Source organism: Agelaius phoeniceus, unplaced genomic scaffold (genome assembly GCF_051311805.1).
Source record: "Agelaius phoeniceus isolate bAgePho1 unplaced genomic scaffold, bAgePho1.hap1 Scaffold_407, whole genome shotgun sequence".
Lineage (NCBI taxonomy): Eukaryota > Metazoa > Chordata > Aves > Passeriformes > Icteridae > Agelaius > Agelaius phoeniceus.
Window position 1 is genome coordinate 27,618 of NW_027509991.1, and position 18,947 is coordinate 46,564.

The 18,947-nt window shown below is 43.6% G+C and overlaps 1 protein-coding gene and 1 long non-coding RNA gene across 2 annotated transcripts; both read right to left on the bottom strand.

Annotated features, from left to right (window-relative positions):
* Positions 1-13,297: 13,297 nt before the first annotated feature.
* Positions 13,298-16,543, bottom strand: LOC143693215 (uncharacterized). The gene is made up of 7 exons (XM_077173217.1): positions 16,423-16,543; positions 16,290-16,333; positions 16,146-16,189; positions 16,024-16,064; positions 15,564-15,942; positions 14,529-14,621; positions 13,298-13,951 (listed from the first exon to the last, which is right to left on the bottom strand). The coding sequence occupies exons 1-5, from the start codon at positions 16,503-16,505 to the stop codon at positions 15,633-15,635; spliced, it is 522 nt and encodes a 173-aa protein (XP_077029332.1). The 5' UTR covers positions 16,506-16,543; the 3' UTR covers positions 13,298-13,951; positions 14,529-14,621; positions 15,564-15,632.
* Positions 16,544-17,905: 1,362 nt separating this feature from the next.
* LOC143693217 (uncharacterized) lies at positions 17,906-18,888 on the bottom strand. Its single transcript, XR_013180731.1, has 3 exons — positions 18,218-18,888; positions 18,112-18,139; positions 17,906-18,024 (listed from the first exon to the last, which is right to left on the bottom strand). It is a non-coding gene; the product is annotated as an uncharacterized LOC143693217 (long non-coding RNA).
* Between the last annotated feature and the right edge of the window lie 59 nt (positions 18,889-18,947).

Sequence of the window (18,947 nt, forward strand, 5' to 3'; positions counted from 1 at the left end):
CTCAATAGTCCTAAAAAAACCCCAAGAATACCCAAATCCCCCCCCAAACAATTCTTAAAAGTACTAAGGAAGTCCTTAAAATACCCTAACAAAATCTTTTACAAGCCCTGAAAAAGCCCTAAAAGTATCCTAAACGTTACCAGAAAATTCCTGGAAAACTCCTCCAAAAAAGCCCTAAAATATCCTTTTAAAGCCATGAGAAAAACCCTAAAAAAAAACCCTAAAAAACTGCTCAGCACCCAACTCCTACCTGTCACTCTCTAGACCACAAACATCATTGCTACCTTTTTATTAGGGTTGCTGCCTGCAGCTGCTGGGAGAGTTCTGGGGATGTCCCAGCATTGGGGTTACTGCCTTGTGCTGCTGTTGGGGAAAACTGGGGTCCTAGGGGTGCTCTTTAGGGTGACCTTGGGGTTGGGTTGAGGGCTGCTGCACCTGTACCCTAACCCTACCTGGTACCCTGTGTCCTTTGTACCCCTAACCCTCAGTGTGAGCTCTCCATCTGTCAAGCCTCCCCCTCCTCAGCCCGCAATGTCTGTGTGCCACCCCGAGACCTTTGACATTGTCCCTTGGCCCCCTGGCCTCCACCGTGCACTCTCCACCTGGTTAGGGGTGGTGTGAGGGGTGGTTCACCTGTCACCCTCAAGCAGCCCCCACTTTGCCCCTCAAGGCATCTGCTTCCCCTCACTCTCTTCTTGTCACCCTCAAGTTCCCCGCTCCCAGCCTCTCAGCATCTCTGTGCCACCCTGGAGCCCCGCAGTTGCTCCTAAAGCCCCCTTCTGCCTCTCAGCTCCCCCCATCCTCTGTGTCACTCTCCAGCCCCCTCCCCTCAGCCCGCAGCCCCTTGTGACACCCTGCAGCGCACAGACGTTGTCCCTGCCTATCTCGCTTGGGTGTTGTCCTGCTGCGAGAGCTGCGCCATCCTCCGAGGGTTCGGGCTCCTGCGTGCTGCTGCAGGGGACTCACGGGTGGGTGGTGGGTGAAGTAACGGATGGAGCGGGAAGTGTGGTGGGACGGGTTAAGAGCGGAGTGAGGGATGGAGCAAGGGCGGGCTGGAAAATAGAGTAGGGTTAGGGGTGGAGAAAGGGACGCAGCAGCAGGGGGCTGAGGTGAGGAGGTGAGTGTTAGGAGGAAGCGTAACTCCGTAACTCCAAGACCGAGTCTGCGGCCGACGAGAACTCTGAGTGACCTGGGAGCGGTGAACGTCTTCGGCAAACTGATGTAAGGAAACTGGGGTGATGAGTTTAGTTTCCCTTGGAAAAGGGATGGCATCTGTGTCCGTGGGCCTGCACCCTGCCCAGGAACTTTGATCTCGAGTGGGCTGCCACCTCCTAAAATTCCAAACATCGCAGGTTGGAACAGGGGGTTGGAAATTTTACTCGGGGTAGAAACCAATTTTGGATTGAGCTGAAGTCTGCTGGTGAAACTTGTGTAGTCTGTTAATCGGTGTGCTTGCAAAAAGGCCTGCACAGAGAACAAAGGAAGTTCGAGGCTACTGTTGGAAAAAGTGAATCTGGGTTACGACTGAGTGCACGGCCTCGTCCCTGTGTGAGTAAAAGTTTGAGGTTTTGCTGGCAGTGTCACCGAGTGCTATGGGGTCCCCTGGTCGATAGGGCAACTTGGGAGGGTTTGCTTCAGGCTTTGCTTGTGAAAGGTGTGAGAAAAGCAAGCAGCTCTGAAGCAGATGAGCCCCCTCTTGCCTGTTGAAGTGTAGGATAAATCAAAGATAAACCTCAAGGTCCCTTCCCACCCAAACCGTTCCGTGATTCTTTGCCCTGCAGGCCAGGGTGCACCTGTCACCGCATTTCTCTTCACAGAGAAAAGCAAGATACAATTCTTCCCAAGAATATTTCTGGGATTCACATTCTCTGAACCTCAAAGGAAGGAAAAACAATTCTTATCTCATTTGCTGTGCCTGTGCTTGTGCTGAAGGAGAATGCAACGTGGAGATTGGTCACCCAAAGTGATGGTGTTTTGTTTCCTTGGCCTGTCGGGGCCAAGTGTGTGTGTGTGTCGGGTCTGTTGGGTGACAGTAACGAGTAGTGTGTGGTGTGTGCAGGGTTGAGTACTTGGCAGATTCAGTTTAGATGTAATGTAATATACTATAATAAAGTAATTAATTAGCCTTCTGATAAGGCAGAATGCAGATTGGAAATATTTGCACATATGATATTAAAGGATACATGAACCACCTTTCTGTGAGACAAAGACACAAGACTTGGCCCATCCCTAACTTAGGACACAGCTAAAAAATAATATATAATTTTTAATCTATTTTTGAATAACTCTCTAAAACTAATGGCAGATGATATAGCTATTTTATCTGGCAAGCTTCCGTGCAAAATTTCCTGCTGATGCTGCCTCAGACGGATGGAGATTTGGGAGGAGTGGGAAGAACAAAGTGCCACAGGGCTTTATTGGATAAGCGTTGATAGGTTTCTGCAAGCTTCTATTACAAGGTTGATGAACCTTGTGTTTGTTAACTCCAGTTTTGCTCAGCCAGCGTTTTAACCCTGCTTTATCTCCTGTGGTCCAGATGACACATTCACACATCTTTAGAAAATTCAGTGGGATGGTCTTCAAACATGTGACTTTGCAGCAGTGAGGGCAGAAACTTGATGGTTTTACCTCAATCTATAGTTTTTCAATATTGCTATAGAAAGTGCTTTTCTGTGAAATGGCTACTTTGGTTAGATCATGCAAATTGAGTGCTAGCTACTTCCATAAGTTGAAGAGTAAGAATAACTCAGGAATGTTTCATCATTTGTCTCTGCACTGGTCAGAAATGGTAATTTGAACTCCAATCTGTAGAAATTTAGCAAAAGAAGTTGGAATACTCGGAGGATAAAAATAGAAAAAAATGCTTTGGAAAGATTTTTCCTTACTAGTGAGTGAGTTTCTACCTGTAGGAGCATCGGGGGGTAGCACGGTCGGGACGAGTGATCTCTGAAGCCGGGTCGTGGAACTTGGGGTTTATTGCAAAGGGCCCGGGGGCAGGGGCCTTTTGGAACTTGGGGTTTATTGCAAAGGGCCTGGGTGCAGGGGCCTGCTGGGAGCTGCCAGCCACAGCTCAGAGCAGGCCTGAGAGAAGAGAGGGGTTGAGACGATGAGAGGGTAAGAGCGTAAAAAGGTAAGAGAGCAAAAGCATAAGAGTAAAAAGGGGTAAGTGAGTAAAAGGTCAAGAGAGTGAAGTTCCCATTACAATATAATAAATCATCTTCTGTGTTGAATATTCTACTTCTCACTAACCAATCTAGTACAATACACAAATGCTACAGCATGTCCATACAGCCTATAAGAATCACTACATTACCATACTGTGTTACATTTTAAACCCTAAAAGCTCCTCTTTGGACCCCTTCTGCCAAGCTAGTAGGGTCTGCTCGGCCCCTTGGAGCTGTCTGCAGGCAGAAGGTGTTGTTTCATCAAAGGGATTACCTTCAGCTGGCCACACCGTTGTTTTCCTGTTGTTCAGTAACTGAGGGATCTCAAAGCTCGCTTTCATTTCAATCTTGCTTATAGAAATATTACCTCATCCATTCCCGTTTGTTCCCCCACTCGTTCGCGGCTGCCCCAGCCTCTGTGTCGGCTCCGGCACAGTCCGTCTGTCCCGGTCCCGGCCGCCTGGCCCGCGGCCGCTCCGCTGGCCGTGCCGGCGCAAGGGGCGGGGTGTCCGTCCTGCCGTGTGCACCGTGGGTACCGCGCTGATCGCACCGAGGGGGGGTCCCGTCTGTCCCATCCCCGGCTGCCCTGACTCTGCTCGGTTCCCGCCGCTGCAGCCGGGGTCCGTCGCCAGTTTTGTCTCTGCCGGATCAGCCGCCGTGAGCCATGTGGGGCCGATCCACGCTGCAGCTCGGTCTGCACCGGAACGGCCCCTGGGACGATCCCGGCTGCAGACCCCGCCTTTGGAGCATCGAGACCGTGAGCTGTGCCGAGTTCCCCCGTCCTGCCCTGAGCTCCGTTCCCTTAGTAACCACAGCTCCGGCTGCTCAGCGGAATTCTCTAAAGGAATCACCTTATCGAAACACTAAAAGGTCTGGTAAAAGAAAGCCCTCTCCTGATTCATCCTCAAAATACGGGAGAAAAGCTATAGAAGATAAAAATCCAAAAAGAATGGGATAAAGGGATTGGTCTATTTCCATTAAAAGAGGTTCCCATAGGAGGGGGCGGACCAGGGTTTGTGAATGCTCCTTTGACTTCGTCTGAGGTCTGAAATTTTAAGAAATAAATAAAAGGGATATTTGGAGGATCCCATAGGCATAGCTGAACTATTAGACCAATTTTTAGGTCCAAACATTTATATTTGAGAAGAGATGAGGTCTGTAATGAAAATAATATTTTTCTCAGGAAGAAAGGCAATCAGAGCAGCTGAAATAAAAGCTTAGGAAAAAAGATAATCTGTGGGGACCCCCAGAGAAGACAAAATGCCAACTGTACCTCCTGAGTGGGGTAAAAATAATAAGGAGGGGAGTAAACACGTGAATAATTATCGTAATTACATAATCAAAGGAATAAATGAGACAGCATATCAAAGGCGAAATGCAGGAAAAAAAAAGTTTTTAAGGGACAGCTTTTAGAGGGGAAAGAAGAAACGTCAGCTAAATAGATAAACAAACTTAAGAGAAATAGGAAAATGGTCCTAAGTAAGCAGAAGATCTGAAAATCTTTAAAGAGATGGGCACAGAGGAGGAATAGGGAGGTCATAAGCTCTAATTTTTTGGGGGGGACAAATACCATCTGGAGCCTGTGATAACTTTAAAAGTGGGTCCCCAAGAAGAAGAACTGGAATTTGTAATAGACACAGGGGCAGAGAGAACCTGCCTGTTAAATATTCCAAAAAGTTATAGTGTGAGCAAACATATAGTGAAAGTAACAGGGGCAAAAAGAGAAAGTTTTACATTTCTGGTCATTAAAGATGTAGTAATTGAGGGAAGAAACTAGAATTTGGATGGGAGATGTCTTATTGGTCCCAGGGGCAGGTAGCAATTTATTGGGAAGAGTCTTACAAGTGCAATTAAGAATAGGAGTTATATCAGAAAATGGGAAAATGACAGCTAGAGTTTTAAAATTAGGCCAAGAGGATGAAGAAAAAAAAATCGACAAAGAAGTTTGAGCTGGAGAAGGAAATAGGGGAGGATTAAATATTGACCCCATAAGGGTTACAATTGAGAGACGAGATTGTCCCGTACGTGTACGTCAGTATCCTGTATCTTTAGAAGGACGGGAAGATTTGAAGCCAGTCATAGAAGGACTAATAAAGGATGGGGCATTAGAACCTTGTATGTTTCCTCATAATATCCCTTTTCCCCCAGTAAAGTCTGATGGCAGTTATAGACTAGTATAAGATTAAAGGGAGGTTAATAAAAGAACTCAGACTCACTACCCAGTGGTAAAATATCTTAGACACTTAATAAATAAAAGCAGCTAGAAAACCAACCATGAGAAAATTGCAAGAATTTTATTCATTCTCCCTCCCTCTTCAAAGAGAGAGATCAGAAAATTACCTAGATTATTGAAATATTATAGATTATAGATTGAGGGGTACGCACAAGTAGCAAAATTCGTGTATGAAAAAAATTGACAGAAGGAGATGATATAAAACGGACCAAAGAAGATATTGTTAAATTAAAAGAGTTAACTTAAAACTAGCCTAAGTACCAGCTTTAAGCTTACCTTTGTTAGAAAAATCCTTTATCGTTTATACATAAATACAGAAAATGGAGTAGCTCATAAAATTTTAATTCAAGAGTAAGGAAGAGTAAAAAAGTATCTAGTAGCTTATATATCAAAGATGTTAGACTCAGTAAGCCACAGCTAGCCAGTAGGTATTTAACAGCTACTGCAATCCTAGTAAAAGAAAGTTGTAAGCCTACTTTTGGAAGTAATTTAGTTAGGTTCACCTCGTACCATCTGAGGTCTGTTGAATTAAAAAAAAAAAAAAAAAAAAAAAAAAAAACAGGTAAGAAGAGAAGAAAGAGAAGTTGAAGTAGGGAGGTGGTTAGCAAACTCTGAGATGTTAGAATGTGAAGTGATGACATTTTGGTGCTAGAAGAGAGCAGAAGTGTGAATGTGGGGTTTTTGCATGAAAGGCAGGGAAGTGTCTTAACACACAATTGTTAGGAGGTTATTCAATGCTGAACTGAGGTCCAGAAAGGGTTTAGCAGAACAGGCCCTCCTTGAAGGGAAAAGAGGATAAGTTGACTAGAGAAAGGAAAAGAATGTCAGGAGCACCTGGGGACGCCAAGTTTGGGGTTGTCAAAGTTGGGAGGTGTCTGACCGCTCCCTACGAGCAGCAGGGTCTCGGAGGCTGCGGCAGGCACCGATCCGTGGAGGTGACCCGGCGGCGGTGCTGGCAGCAGGGGACACACGGGTTTGCCGGGCAGGAGCGGGCTGGCTCCGTGGCGGAACTGCCGGGGGGGGCTCCCAGACTGCCGGGGTCCCGAGTCGAGGATGGCAGTGTCGGCCCCGGTAAGTGGGCCGAGAGAGAGAAGGAAAGAGAAAGAGAGAGAAGGAGAGAGAGAGAGGGCAAAAGGGACCCAAGGCTGCCCCCAGGGTCCCCATGCCCGTGGCTGTTCTCCCCTGCTCCGGCCCTGCAGCGAAGTGGCAGCATGGCATTGACAGCAAGGCCGTGAAAAGAGCGGGAGGGGGCTAGCACTAAAAGATAAAATCAAAGCAGAGATTGCTGGCTCTCCAAACCTCACAAAGTGGTTTGTTTTTCTTAAGTAAGAAGATTTTGGGTCTTTTCTTTTATATGTTTTGTTTGCTGTTAAAAAGAAGTTTTTTGGTTTTTGGTTTTTTTTCCTGAAGAATGGTTTTGTAAGGCAAAAACAATTAAATGCTGCCCAAAAAGTAAAAAGCAATAGATGTGATACATCTAGTGTTAAAATTGGTCTAGCTTTTCTTATTTAACTAACTGTAACTCACAAAAAGAAGAATTTGCCTCTGCAGCTATTAGCACAGCTGGATAGAAGAAGAAGAGGCTGCTGTGGAAAAAGCTTTTAGCTAAACCCAGAAAGTTTGGAAGAAAAGTGAATGGTAAAAGTTAATGCAGTATTATCTTACTTTTATTACTATGCTATTAAGAAGTCCTATCCAGGTACTACCGAAGCAACAATCAGAATCACGGAAAAAGGGTGAATTCATGCCAGCAGAATCAATGGACTATCACATTTAAACCGGGTGATACCAAACTGACTTTCCAATGGGGACTGAGCGGTAATAGTTTGGAAAAAGCAAAATGATCCAAGAAATGTACAAAGAATAACACTGAATTCAGAAGACAATGCTTATACCACTGGTTTCAAGCACGGCCTGAATAAAACATCTCCTTAGGGGAGGAATACTCCAGATAGAAGGATCAAGACTGTTTTTGTGTTCTGACCTTAGCCTGAGAATTGTACAGGGGAGAAGGGGAATTACCATTTCCATCAGTAAACTTTGATTCATTCCAATACTGGACATGCTAGCTGGGTTATAAGTAAATGCTTGAATTGTGAGAATAATTAGTATTGTAGTTCACAACATTTATGCTCTTATTGCAAAAAGTGTTAAAGTAATAACTTAGCTTTGTGGATGGGAATTATTACTGCCTGTTGAATGAGAGATACCTGAAGAATGGTAAGAGACCACAGTTAAAGGGTGTCAAAACCAATTTGCCTGGAAATTAGTTAAGAGAAAGTGACAAGGAAATAGAGGGCAAGACCAGATTGGCCTCTGTATTTCACCACCGAGAAGATCAAATACACCTGCTATGGGCTGCAACCTCACAGGCCTGGGAGATGGGAGTATAAGCCATACTGGACCTCTGTTATTCCTGCTTCTGGCACTCATTTGTTCTCTTTTCCCTTTCGGGATACCAGAAGATTGTGTCACAAATGCTGCAGAAAGCATCACGTGGAAAGATACCAAAGTTCCTCTTTAATTACACACACCTATGTCAACAGCCACTGTTATAACCCATCCAAATTAAGAACCTGTAGGCAAAATGGAGTAAATTATTGGATTACAAGAAACTTAGGAAAAAGTGGTAATAGATTTGGAATTGAATATCCAAAAGGAGAGAGATGGATTTGTTTTACATTTAATCTTGAAGATACGGTTCGAGATTTGGTAAAAAAACAAATAATAAACAAAAAGGTAAAACCGGCACAGCAACTTAACTGTGTATTGACCCCAAATTATCTATTGAGTCGTATTACAAGACTCCAAGCAGTTATAGAAATGATAGCAAATGGAGCTGCCCAGGCATTGGAGTTGATATCAAGTCAGCTAAGCCAAACAAAAACTGTAGGGTATCAGAATAGGTTGGCTTTAGACTATTTATTGGCCAAAAAAGGGAGTGTGGAAAGTTTAATATATCAAATTGTTGAAAATTGATGACCACAGAAAAGTCATTCTAGAAAAAGCAAAAGAAATCAAAGAAGAAAAAAATATATATGCATATAATAATCCAGGTACCGGTCCAAAAATTAGATAACAATGTTAAAACCTAGCTGGTAGGGTAATGTATTAGAAGAAATTAAGGTCTTTCATTTTATGTGTTGCAACTATTTTTATATTTCTTCCTTGTGTAATCCCCTGTTTTATTTTGCCCAGATAGTCCAGAAGATGCAAGTAGATAAGAAATACTGCTCAAGCCAAAGGATTTACAAAGAATAAGAGTGGGGATTGTGAAAAGTGCGTGTATTTTATGATTGGCTTTTTGGAAATATTAAAATTAATATTATATGTGTTGTGTTAGAAAGTAATGCTGTATTAACTCTCTTAAGTAGTGTGTTAAATATAGTTTTAGGTTACAAAAACTGTTAAAATAGAAACGATGCTATGTAAGATACTTTTTTTAAAGAAAGGACTTGCAGCAAGATAGCAGCCACAGGACACCTAAATCTTTCAGAGAAAAAGAATTTATTGCCCTCTTATCAGAAGAAACGAACTTCTTCCTGCCTCCAAGGCACCGTAAGGATTAGAAGGAAGAAGTGGATGATGACCAGACAGAATCCTGTATTAGAATGGAATTTATGCACCATGTATGAAGTGTATGAATATGCAACAGGCTATGGCTTTTAAAGGTTAATCCTTTGTTAACGGGGGTCCTTTTTCAGGCTCGTGCTGCCCAGAAAAAGGTACCCGGACGTCCGTAACTCTTTGTTTTTGTTGTCTCATATTGTCCTAATTCAAATTGTCCAAATTATTATTACTCTAATTGTATTACTGTTTTTATAACCATTTTATTACTATTAAACTTTCAAAATTTTAAAAGCAAGTGATTGGCATTTTTCACACCAATCTGTTAGTTGAAAATTATCAAAAGATTTTTGTGAGTTTTCTAATTTTGGCATTAATGCTGGCGAATTTTCAGGGTTTACTGTCTAATTTTGGGTCAAGAAATCTGTCCCAAACACTGAGGGGACTCTGGTGCTATTTGGGAACAGTTCTTTTTCAAAATTCTTTTGTGTTGGGATCAAAGGGTTGGCATTTGCAGGGGCAAAATAATTCTCTGTCTGTCCTGTATTTATTAAAGCAGCTGTCATATTCCAGCCTCCTCCTCCTCCTCCTCGTCGCACGGTTTGTGTGCATGGATGTGGCTGTGCAGACGAATCGTGACACAAAGTAGTCCCACTGGGTGCTAGGAGTGTGGAAGGCGAAAGCACGGAGGCACACCAGGTATCGGTTGTGCACAGTTACGCGCGGCACTGCGGAGGGATCTCTCGGTGCCCGGCACAAGGAGAGACGCAGAAGGATACATGCAAGGCGCTGCAGTTTTCGCCTGCTGTGGTGCCGTGTATAGACGCAGTGGCGGCAGAAGTGGCGTGACAGGGCACAGGGATGCCGGCTGTGGCCGGACAGCGGCACGCAGCGGCTCGGAACCGGGATCGGGCTGTGCCAAAGCTGCGGCGAAAGCAGTGGTGGGTGGCAGCGGGCCGTGGAGATAGAACTGCGCATGCGTGCGGCTGATCCCTGAAGCAGCGCTGTGGTTCGATGAGTTGGCGCAGAGTGATATCATTGGTGCTGGGGTTGTAGCAACTGCGCATGCATGGGTTCCGTCACTACTGCAGCGCAGGCAGTCATCATGGCGGCGGGCGGGCCGGGGGGTGTGGGAGGCGGCGGAGCTGCGGGAACGGGAACGGGGCTGCGGCTGCAGCCGTGGAAGGCAATGCCGGGACGTCCGTGGTTGTAGGAGGCGGCGGAGCCACCCCATCCAGCAGCTCTGAAGCGGGAGGGTGCGGTGGGGAAGGCGCAGCTCGGCCCGCCATGCAGCGGCGGCGGCAGGAGAGGGGAAGCGACCACGGGCGGCGCTGACAGGAGGCTGGGCTGGAGCGCCGCGGCGCCGGCACGGGGTGGCTTGGGTGGCTGGGGCGCCCCGGTAAGACAGTCATTAAAACACCCTAAAAATTATTTTAAAAGCCCTAAAGGTATCCTAAACATTTCCAGAGAATTCCTAAAAACTCCTGAAAAAAACACCTTAAAGTATCCTTAAAAATCCCTGAAAAATCACCTGAAAGACCGTAAAAAACTGTTTAACCCCTACCTGTAACACTGTGGCCTCCAAACATCATCTCTTACCTATTAATCGGGGTAACTGCAAGGCCCTCAAACACCACCACAATCACCAGCTTGAGTTGGTCTGGACAGCACCAAATAAAATAAAATAAAAAGCTTTATACATAGAAAAATTAAAAATAAAAATGAAATAAAAAATTTTAAAAAATAAAAAGCTTTAAAAATAGAAAAAACAAAACTAAAAATTAAATAATAAAAAAATGCTTTAAAAATGGAAAAATCAAAAATAAAAATTAAATAAAAAATAAAAAATAAAATAAAAGCTTTAAAAATAAAAAGATCAAAACTAAAACAAAAAAAAATTAAATGCTTTAAAAATAGAAAAATTAAAACTAAAAATTAAAGATAAAAATAAAATTTAAAAAATAAAAAGCTTTAAAAAGACAGAAATCAAAAATAAAAATTAAATGAAAAAAATAAAATAAAAGCTTTAAAAGCAAAAAAATCAAAACTAAAAATTAAATAAAATAAAATTAAAAAAATAAAAAAGCTGTAAAAGTAGAAAAATTAAAAATAAATATTAAATAAAAATAAAATTAAAAAATAAAATTAATTAAAAAATAATGAAAAACCAAATAAAATCCGTAAAGTGCTGTAAAGTACTGTTAAAGTTCCATATGAGGTAGTGCCGTAAAGCGCGACAACCACGCTTTATGCCAGTTTTACGACATTCGCGCTTTACGACACCTTTTGCGACAGCCGCGCTTTACAGCAACTTTTGCGACAGTCGCGCTTTATGGCATTACCCTTTATGGAACTTTTATGGTACTTTACAGCACTTCACGGTTTTTATTTTGTTTTTCATCTATTTTAATTTTTTTTTAATTTTATTTTTTCCTTAATGTTTATTTTTAATTTTTCAAGCTTTTATTTAATTTTTCTAATTCTATTTTTTACTTATTATTTTTAATTTTTCTATTTCTAAAGATTTTTATTTTATTTTTTAAATTTTATTTTTATTTAATTTTTAATTTTTCTATTTTTAAAGCTTTTATTTTTTTATTTTTATTTAATTTTTTAAAAATGTTTCTACTTTTAGAGCTTTAATTTTATTTTTTAATTTTATTTTTATTTTTCAATTTTTAAAACATTTATTTTTCTAGTTATATTTTTGATTAAATTTTTATTTTTAATTTTTCTATTTATAAAGCTTTTTTTTTTTTGATTAAATTTTTATTTTTCTATTTTTAAAGTTTTTATTTTTTTTTTATTTAGTGCTGCCCAGACCAACTCAAGCTGGTGATTGTGGTGGTGTGTGAGGGTCTTACATTACGACACTACCTTTTATGGAATTCTTACAGCACTTTACAGTTTTTATTTTGTTTTTCATTTATTTTAAATTAATTTGTTTTTTTACTTTTATTTAATTTTTATTTTTTTCTATTTTTAAAGCATTTTTATTTTATTTTCTTAATTTTATTTTTTATTTACTTATTATTTTTAATTTTTCTACATTTAACGTTTTTATTTTATTTTTTTTATTTACTTACTATTTTTAATTTTTATATTTCTAAAGACTTATTTTTTTTAAGTTTAATTTTTTCTATTTTTAAAGCATTTATTTTTTTATTTTTACTTTTTATTTAATTTTTATTTTGAATTTTGTTTATTTTTAGAGCTTTAATTTTATTTTTTAATTTTATTTTTTATTTTTCTATTTTTAAAGCTTTTATTTTTCTAATTTTATTTTTTATTTATTTCTTATTTTTAACTTTTCTATTTTTAAAGCATTTATTTTATTTTTTAATTTTAATTTTTATTTTTCTATTTTTAAAGCTTTTATTTTATTTTTCTTATTTTATTTTTTATTTTTAATTTTTAATTTTTCTATTTTTAAAGTTTTTATTTAATTTTTTAATTTTTTTATTTTTCTATTTTTAAAGCTTTTATTTTATTTTTCTAATTTTATTTTTTATTTATTTTTTATTTTTAATTATTCTATTTTTAAAGCTTTTATTTAATTTTTTAATTGTATTTTTTATTTTTAATTTTTCTATTTTTAAAGGTTTTTATTTTTTTTTATTTAGTGCTGCCCAGACCAACTCAAGCTGGTGATTGTGGTGGTGTTTGAGGGTCTTGCATTACGGCACTACCTTTTATGGAACTCTTACAGCACTTTACAGTTTTTATTTTGTTTTTCATTTATTTTAAATTAATTTGGTTTTTTTACTTTTATTTAATTTTTATTCGTAATTTTTCTATTTTTAAAGCATTTTATTACATTTTATTTGGTGCTGCCCAAACCTGCTGTAGTGCATTTTTATACTTTATAATACTTTGAAGTCATTTTGTTTTGTATCCCTATATTTTTCCCAAATGGTTTATCCCAAACTGTACCCCCCTCCTTCTACCTGTGTTATCCCTCTCCCAGGATGAGATCATCCCCAAACCCCCACCCTGGCTCTCTGTCAATGACTCAGCCTCCCATCCCCTCCATGCAGAAGTTGCGTACAAGTCATCCAGTGATTAGCCAGAGGCCAGGGGTCAGCCCCCCGAGCCTTGCCCCATACGCTGTCCTGTATGTCTATGCCCCAGCATCCATCCCTTAGGGTCACTTATTGGTTGGTAAAATGTTATCTACTTTCTGTTTCCACCTCGCTTTAAATGTAACCTTGGCACATCTCCCTGGGGCTTGGCAGGAGGCCCCTGAGGTGCAGGAGATCCTTTGGGACTCCTAATAAAACCTTGGATTAACCCCTGCTAAGAGTCGGCCCTTTATCATCTACCGCTGTCTCTGGTGTCTCTTGTGCTGCACAGGGGCCCAGCCCCGGTGCCCTCAGCACCCTCGGGGCACAGAGAGTGTCTCCCCGCTCTCGGCCGTGTCAGGGCTGCCCCCCGGTGTCTGCCGACTCGGGACCGGCCGAGGGTTACTGGGAGGCTCGCACAAACCCGCTCGGCTGCTGATTGTGGCGGTGTTTGAGGGTCCCCAGGACGAGGGAAGAGACGAGAATCTTGACTCCACCTCTCAGAAGGCTGAAATATTATTTTATGATCTCTATTATATTAAAAGAAAATGAGATAGTAGAACTATACTAAAAGAGCAAGGAGACATCAGAAAGCTGGAAAGGAATGAATAATAAAAACCTGGGACTGCTCACAGCCCCGACGCAGCTGGACCATGATTGGTCATCAAGTAGACACTGCACAGGAGACTAATCCAAGATGCCCCTGTTGCTAAACCATCTCCAGCCCACACTCCACAGCCAGCAGATCGTTATTGGTTCCATTTCTGTTCTGAGGCTTCTCAGGAGAAAAATCCCAGCAAAAGCATTTTCATCAAACACGTCAGTGCCAGGTGATGGCACAGGCAGCATCGGCCGGCTGAGGTCACTGTGTCATCCCTGCCAGCCCAGGTGTCACAGCAAGGAGGAGAGTTCACCCTGTGCTCACCCTGCAATACAGAGCAATACAACACAACACACATATTAACACAAGATGATAACCTTTTTCTATTTTCATTACATGTGGATTTATTGTTATAGGAAACCCAAATCAACAAAAGCACACAAAAAACACCACTCATCTACCATTAACACCCCCTTCAGATGACACACAAAGTCACCATCCCTCTCATCACAACTGCTAAATTACACCCCAGCAATCATTGGTCCTCGGGAACGTGGTTCCCGGGAGCCTCAAAAAAATCCTCCTGCTTGACGAAAACCCCGGTCCCTGGACAGTCCGCGCCCAAACTCTGGTGATGAACGTCACCTCACAGACTGACCGGGACCAAGGAAAAAAAAAACAGCCGGGGGGGGGGGGAAACCCAGCTGGGGATTTTTTATTCTAAATTTGAAAATGAGTTGAAAAACTTGAAAAGCAAAAGTCACACACACAAGGTTAAATCCAGTAATCCAGTCGGCATGCGCTGACACATGCAGAGATGAGCAGACGCAGACAGACACAGACACGTGCTCTCACTCATGCTCACACGCTCTTCCCACTTACACACTCGCTGCGGCCCTTACTCGAGACGCTGAAGAACGTGCTGCGACACATCATCTGGCTGCGCTCCTTGACGTCAGTTGGTAGGTTCTGGGGAAATCGGTAGCCTCGGGGACCTGTGAGACGACAGGAAGCGGTCAACGAGTGGCTATCTGACAGCTAGGACTTGTCTCCACTCTGAACCAATAAGTTTTCTACCCAAAATCCCATAAAAGACAGATGAACAGTAAAATTTTTATAACTCTTCTACCTAACTGTGACTACGTGCCCAGGCAGGGCAGCTCCAACCATAAGTGGTACAATATAAGTACACACAGCAATGTAAGTCGATGCATACAGTGCAAGTGTACATAGAGGGTAGGTACATACAGTATAAGCCAGCACAGGTACACACAATATAAGCCAGGACTTGAGATAACTCGCTGGAAGATGAATTCTTGAGTCCTATACCCTTCAGAAGATGGAACCTATAGAAGTACTGCAGTCACGTGAGGAGGGTGCAAGACACTCCCTCTAGCAGTCCAAGAGAATGGCATGGAAAAAAAGGCACTACCAAAGCTGGTAGTGAGAAGGAAGATGGATGAGAACATCTTGTCCGTTTGAGACATTCCTGTCTCAAAGAGTAAAAATGTAAAGATGCCAGAATAAGGGATATCCAGAAGGAACGTGAGTAGAATACGGCCTATATGGCACAGAATAGTGCTGATAAAGCATCGAGACGTAACAAAGGCCTATGACGTGGAAGACAACGGACACAGACACGGACAACATAGACACGGACAACATAGACACGGACAACATAGACACAGGTGACATAACACAGAGACAAGTGGCAACTGCCTGGCACTGTCCCCTTAGGGACCCGAGATGCCTAGCGCAAGATGTGCCAGAGGCTGATGATGCCAAAGGAGAGGAAGCCCTATGACGATAGCACGTGATAATGAAATGTAACTCGTTAAAAGAAGTTAGTGCCACAGCAGTTAAGAGGATGCTCGAGAGGCTCAGCAAGCCTAGAGAAGCAAGCCGACGGCCAGGTGACCGTGGCTGTAGCTCCGGACCTGAAGGCGAGCTCCTCGGGGGAAAGATCCGTGACGACGTCGGGCCGAGGAAGGCGGACGACGCAAAGTTCACGAGAATCCTGAGATGGGTCGGAACTGCCCTGCCCAGCAAAGGCTCTGGTCAGGCTGAGGAGAAACCCTCTCCCTTTTCTTCCAGAGAGCCGGTCCCACTACAGACCTCTCCGCTAAGCTGACATCAAATTGCCCTCTGTGATAGTAAAGGTTTTTCCCCTTCTCCAAACCACTGGCCCCGACACTCAGCTTTTGGAAAAGGAGCAGACAAAATCCATCCTCGGTCAGACGTGGATGTTGAAACATGCTCTGTGTGTGCCTCGGTGCTGTCGTTTCCAACCTTTGGCTACGAGGCTCCTCAGGGTACCTAAGACAAAACAGAAAAGGTGACTATTGCCATCAAAAACAGTAATCCCCAGGGCTCCTCCGCACCCCTGCCCCGGCTCACCTCAAATCTTGATTTGACTCCAGAGGGTGCCCAGAAGATACCTGCAAAAAGAATAGGTACACACTTAGCATGCTGCTGTGTAACACTCACCTGTGAGTCAGCCTGCCTAAACACCGACTCACCTGCCCTCCTCTGTTCCTTGGCGTGCCTAGGGCAGCGACAGCACCTGCAAAGAAACAAAGCAGAAAAGCATGCTGAGACACTGTGAAAACACAACCTCCCAAATCTGACAAGGATGCCACACTGATACCTTAAGCTGCACACACCTGGAATGGGCATGCCCAGCCAGGATAGATGGCAAGTGGACCACCTAAAATAAAAAGTGGAGATGCTTAGAGCTGCACCAGAAACTGAGACCTCAGCAATAACAACTGCTTCTGTACACTACTCAATGCTCACCTCGCCCACTCGGCCTTGACTGCTGCTCTCAGCCTTGACTTCCTAAAAAGAGAGACAAAGAAGTCTGCTCTAACAGCCATCATTTATGCTCTCTCTACAGAGACAAACAGTGACTGACCTGCTCGGGGGAATCCCCTCACCCAGGATGAGGGGCTCTGCCCTGGATTACATCCTTCTGCACCTGAAAGAAAGGACAAAAATCAAAGAGCTGCAGGATAACTTAAGAGCTCCAGACATCTTGTGCCCATCTACAAATCCCACCTAGAGTCCAACGACACCCCACATTACAAACATCAAGTCCCCGGGACTTGTCCTATTGCACCAGGCTATGCAGCAAGGCAGAGCAGCTCCAGCACAAATGTGTGCAGACACCCGTGACACAGGACAGGACAAACAACGGGGACACAACAGGAACAGAAACCTCTGGGTAAGGAAAATGACAGCGAGCACCGAGAGGACGCAAAATTAGAAGACTGAGGGGAAACTGATGGCGGGCTGATGAAGTTCAGAGAACCCTGGAGGAAGAAGATGCTAACTGAATTATTTATTCCAAGAACTGCAAAGATGGATGCCCAAGAATCCTACGGTCAGAAGCCTCTACCTGTCCACACATTCTTACAAGTCCTAATCCATCATAACAGAACCTTGCAGGGTGCAGCTGTCCATACAGCTCAGAACAAGACCTGAAAAGACATCTGACTGGATGCTTACAAAGAGTTGCAATTCTGATGCCTGTCTGAGCTGCCGAGTTAAAAGTTCCATGGCATCGATGCCAGGGCAAGGAACGCTGAGAGTACAGATACTAAGACTGGTGCCAAGGTTTCTGACAGGCCCCTCAAAGGGCTATGATAAAAGACATGAGATATCCAACAACACATAATACACAAAAGACAAGTGACACAATACACACTGGGACTGCTCTGCCCCGCTCACCTCAGCACTGGGATCAAAAGTGAGATTTTGCTTTTATGGGGCCTAAGGGGCCACTTCATGGACACTCCTCACCTCCAAAGCGGACTCAAATCCCCCCCTCCCAGTATTTCCCAAACCAGCACCCTGCTTTCATCCCCCCTGGGGGTCATAGCCCTCTACTTCTCTCTCAGACATCTGGGGATGCCGGTCTCAGGTGCAAAGAAAGGCTACCTCGTCAGCTGGGAAGGTCCTGCTGGCACCGGCTGGTGTCTCTTAGACAGCTGTTTTAAAGAGAACCAAACATCAATGCCTGATCGTGGCACCACATCGGCCAAAACCCCACAAGTCTGCTACTCACCGTGCTCCTAAGAACGCTCAGCTGCTCGGGCCGCACCCTTTGGGCACGCTCAGAGACCGAGGCCGTCGCCACAGGGGACGCCTGGGTTCAGAGGAGATGAGGTGATTTGGCACGGCTGAAACCTGAGTGGACCCTCGCTCCTCCCCCCTACTTCCCTGACTCATCACAACTCCTGGGCAGCTGCCGGAGGCCACCTGGATGGCACCTTTAAATAGAAAAGTTCAGGGCTTCATCACCAAGTCCTGTAATGCATCCACAGGGCTCACATTTGCAGGAAACCCGGAGCATCGGCCGGCTGGTGACTGGGGCTTGGCATACTCCAGGTGGATTGCCTAAAGCGCACAAACGAGAACGGAAGCTTAGAGCTGCACCAGAAATTGAGACCTGAGCAATAACAACTACTGCTCTCCACTGCCCACCTTGACAGCTGGTATCCACATTTGCTTCCTAAAAAGAAAGACAAAGAACAGTGCTGTAGCAGAGTCACCATTTACACTTCTGCTGCAGAGACAAACGGTGCCTCACCTGCTCGGGGGAAACCCCTCACCCGGGATGGGGCCCTCTGGCACACATTTAATCCATCTGAATCTGAAAAAAAAGTTAGGACACGAGTCAAACTGTTGCAGGATAACTTAGGAGCTCCACACGTCTTGTGTCTATCTACAAATCCCATCTAGAGTCCCACTACACCCCACATTACAAACTCCCAGGGACTTCTCCTACTGCACCAGGCTATGCGGCAGGGCAGAGCAGCTCCGGCACAAATGTGTGTGCTGACACCCGTGACACGGGACGGGACGTGACAGACAGGGGGGACACAACAGGAACAGAAAGCTCCTGGCAAGGAAAGTGGCTGCAAGGACTCAGAGAATGCAAAAGGAGATGACCAAGGTGAGACAGATGGCAAACTGATGAGGCTCAGAAAACCCTGGAGGAAGATGCTGGCTGAATGATTTATTCCAAGAACTGCAAAGATGGATACCCAGGAATCCTACGGTCAGAATCCTCTCCCTAACCTCGCATTCTTACAAAGCCTAATCCGTTGAAATGGAGCATTGCTGAGCACGGCTGTCCGTGCAGCTCAGAACAAGACCTGAAAAGCCACCTGACTGGATGCTTCCAAAGAGAGATGCAATTCTGATGCCTGTCGGAGCTCCCGAGTCAAAGGTTCAATGGCCTGGGTACCAGGCTGAGGAACACTGAGATCACAGATTCTAAGAATGGCGCCAAGGTTTCTGAGAGGCCCTTCACAGGG

What these genes read in the sequence shown, in the direction of transcription:
- LOC143693215 (XM_077173217.1), bottom strand. Translation starts at nt 16,505, where the DNA reads ATGATGGCTGTTAGAGCAGACTTCTTTGTCTCTCTTTTTAGGAAGTCA. An exon ending in CAAGGAACAGAGGAGGGCAG is followed by an intron (nt 16,065 to 16,145) that starts GTGAGTCGGTGT and finishes TTCTTTTTGCAG; the next exon opens with GTATCTTCTGGGCACCCTCT. An exon ending in GAGTCAAATCAAGATTTGAG is followed by an intron (nt 15,943 to 16,023) that starts GTGAGCCGGGGC and finishes GTTTTGTCTTAG; the next exon opens with GTACCCTGAGGAGCCTCGTA.